Source organism: Chlorella variabilis (assembly GCF_000147415.1).
Source record: "Chlorella variabilis unplaced genomic scaffold CHLNCscaffold_25, whole genome shotgun sequence".
NCBI lineage: Eukaryota > Viridiplantae > Chlorophyta > Trebouxiophyceae > Chlorellales > Chlorellaceae > Chlorella > Chlorella variabilis.
In genome coordinates, this window is record NW_005435063.1 from 524,091 (window position 1) to 527,331 (window position 3,241).

General features: G+C 71.7%; 1 protein-coding gene across 1 annotated transcript in view; it reads right to left on the minus strand.

The window, feature by feature from the left end:
• Positions 1-1,674: 1,674 nt before the first annotated feature.
• Positions 1,675-3,241, minus strand: part of CHLNCDRAFT_139592 (hypothetical protein) — a gene marked incomplete at both ends in the record, with an annotated part of 3,794 nt that continues 2,227 nt past the window's right edge. Inside the window, 5 exons of the mRNA XM_005844061.1 lie at positions 1,675-1,692; positions 1,938-2,063; positions 2,402-2,500; positions 2,713-2,778; positions 3,072-3,173. Coding sequence (XP_005844123.1) covers positions 1,675-1,692; positions 1,938-2,063; positions 2,402-2,500; positions 2,713-2,778; positions 3,072-3,173 — 411 coding nt within the window. The remainder of the gene's footprint in view (positions 1,693-1,937; positions 2,064-2,401; positions 2,501-2,712; positions 2,779-3,071; positions 3,174-3,241) is intronic.

A 3,241-nucleotide genomic window follows, 5' to 3' on the forward strand; every position in this document is an offset into this window, starting at 1 on the left:
TGCTTCCAGACCTGGCGCCGCTCTCCGCCCCCCTTTGTGGCAACGACATGCGATGACACGCCATATCGACCTGCTGCTGCTGCTGCCACCCTTGCTGGCCATCCCGCTGGCTGCCATCCTGCCGCTGCTGCCACCTCCACCGCCGCCCCTGGCTGACCCCTCCACACCCGCCGCTGCCTGCCCGCCTGCCCACCCACCTGCCCGCTCCCTCCCTGCAGTGGAGTCGCTGGACGTGTTTCTGTCCATCGTGGGGGCCGAGGCGGGACACATGGCGCTCCGCAGCCTGGCCAGCGGCGGCGTCTACATCTGCGGAGGCATCTTCCCAAAGGTGGGGCTGGGGCTGGCTGGCCGGGTGGCTGGCTGGGCGGCGCTGGGCGGCGCGGGCAGGGGCGGGGCCTCTGGAGCGCGGCCGCGGCAGGGCGCACGGCAGCGTGCAGGCCGTCGGCACGCCTGCGCTGGTGCTGCGCTCGCCGCCTTCCCCTTGCGCCCACGCCCGCCAGCCGGCCGACCCCGGCTGATCTACCCCGGGCGCCTGCCTCCTCCTGCTGCTGCCCGCAGGTGATGGAGCGGGTGAGTGCTGGCGGCGTGCTGGAGGCCTTCCTGTGGCGCGCCTCGCGCTTCCACGACAAGGCACGCGGGCTGCGGGGCAGCGCAGGCGCAGCAACCGAGGGGCGCAGCCCTGACTTGCACCTCCCGCTCGCTTGCTTCGCGCCTGCCCTGTTTTGTTACCTTGCCCACCTGCCCTCCCTGCCCACCTTCTCCCCGTGTCCCTCCCCCATGCGCCGCGCAGGTGCTCAAGGACATCCCGCTGTATGTGGTGACTGAGGAGAAGATCGGGCTGCTGGGCACGCGGGAGCAGGCGATACGCATCGCCGAGGAGCTGCGCGCCGATTCCACCATCGCCTCCTGAGGCCCTGCAGCCGCCTGCCGCGACGGCGGCGGGGCCTGCCCGCCATAATCGCCTGCTGATCCCCTGCAGCGGCCTGCCGCGGCGGCGGCTGGGCGTGCCCACCACCAGGGTGGAGGGGACCGGTGCCCGCCCCAGCGCTGCAGCCATTGGCATGATGGCCCCAGCCGCCGCTGCTCTCGACCCGCATGGAGCCGCACCTCACCGCTCCGCACGCCGCCTGCCCACAGTCTGCAGCCCCCGTTTGGTGCTCCTGCTGTCGTTTGTGGACCCCTTTCCTGCCCTTTCTGCCGACAGCCAGTTGGACCAAACTGTGACCACTGTTGCGTCAAGGCGGGCGCCCCGCATGCGCAGGCTGCCGCCCTCCCCTTGCACATTTTTCTGCCTTCCGCAGTACCGGTGCCGCCGCCTGTCACCCCGTAGCTCATTTGCTGGCCACAACCGTTTGCAAAGCAGGTTATGGAATGTCGATGCTGTTCTGCTGTGCAAATGCGCTGCCTCGAACAACCCAGCAGGGGGATGGGAGGGCGGGAGGGCGCAGTCATCACATGAGCAAGTGCGCCAAGCAGAGGAAACGTGGGGGAAGAGGAGCGCCGAGAGGAAACAGTTTGGAGGAAAGGACGGAGGGAGGGCAGCGGGCAGCGCAGGCAAGGGAGCAAGCAAGGAAAGCAGGTAAGGCAGCTGGCTGGCAGACGCCAAGGCAGGCAGGCAGTCGGGCGGGCAGCAGGTCGCACGGTGGCGGGTGCCCGCCCAGCGCCGCCACTCCATCATGCCAGCCCCTCAGCCTGCAGCCACGGCGCCGTCGGGGGAGCGGGGTCAGTGCGGCCAGCCAGCGCGGCAGCTCGGCCCACTCCCGCCACCCATGCCCTGGCGGCCTGTGCCTGTGCACACGCCCACACGCCCCACGCCGCGCCTGCCTGCCGGCCTCCGCCCAGCCCAGCCGGGCAGCCAGGGGGGGGCGGCGCGGCACGGCGCCTGCCCAGCTGAGGCAGCGGCAGAGACAAAGGGGGCGTGCACGTGCCTTGATGACGTCTATGCCTCGGTTCATGGTGTCGATCATCTGGGCGATGACGTCATACAGATCCCGGGTGACCGGCAGCCCGTCCTGCAGCTTCCACCCCTCCCGGAACGGCGGCGGCGGCGGGATCTTGGGCAGCTGCAGGAAGGGGGGCGGGGGAGAGAGGGGGTGGGGCAGGGCAGGGGGCAGGCAGGCAGGCAGGTGGGGAGGGCACGCCACCCGTGGGCAAGGGGTGGGCAGGGCCGGCGCGAGGGAGGGAGGGGGAGGGCGAGCCGTGGCGCCAGGCAGCGCTGGCGCATGCTGCTGCAGAGTCAGCCAGCAAGCTCATTCGCCGCTCCCTCCCGCATGCCTCCCGTCCTTCACCCCGCCTCCCGTGACACACAGGCACACACGGCCACCACGAACCACACCCCATCACCCACCCCCACACACCACCGCCACCGCCGCCGCCGCGCTACCCCCTGCGAGGCACCCACCTCCTCCTCGTGCTTGGGCTCTGTGTAGAAGCGCTTGTCAAATTCCCACTCCTTGGTCCCGTTGGGAGCGTTGAAGATGGCGCCCCAGGTGTAATGCATCTGTTGGCGTCGGGTGGGTGGCGGGCAGGCAGGCAGGCAGGCATGGTGTGGCGGGGTGACGGCGGCGTGGTGCTCATGCCAGGTGCCAGGGCAGCGGCACGGACCAGGCGGGCTCAGCGGCAAGAGGCACGCGGCGCAGGCGGGCAGGCGGGCGGGCAGGCGGGCGGCGTGGCCTGGGCTGGGCTGGGCCGCACGCGGCGGCGCACACCCACCAGGTGCGCCTTGCCCAGGCGTGCGTCGGCGGGCGGCTGGATCATCGTCACGCTGTCCGGAGGCTCCTGCACGGGCGGGCGCCAGGGCAGGAGAAGCGCGGGCGGGCGGGCGGGCAGGTTCGTACACCCCACACCCCACAGCGTGCACCGCTCGGCGCGGTGCGGGCAGGCGGGCAGGCGGCATGCTCAGAGCGCCGGGGTTGGGGGTGGTGGGCAGGGAAGCGCAGCAGCAGCAGTGGTGCCGTCACTACCAGCGCAGCCTCCCCTCCACACACGCGTCCACCACCACCGCCACGGCCACCACCGCCGCCACCGCCACCGCCACCACCACACACACATGCACCACCCCCACCGCTCACGTGCATGTCCAGCGGTATCTTCTCCAGCGCCGCCGCCACCGAGAAGGCGTACATCTCCCGCACCCAGTCCAGCGCCTTCTTGCACTCCTCGTCGCCCTCAATCTGGGGCGGCGGGGTTGCGGGGTTGCGGGGTGGGGTGCGGGGTGGGGTGAGCAGCGGGGGGGGCGAGG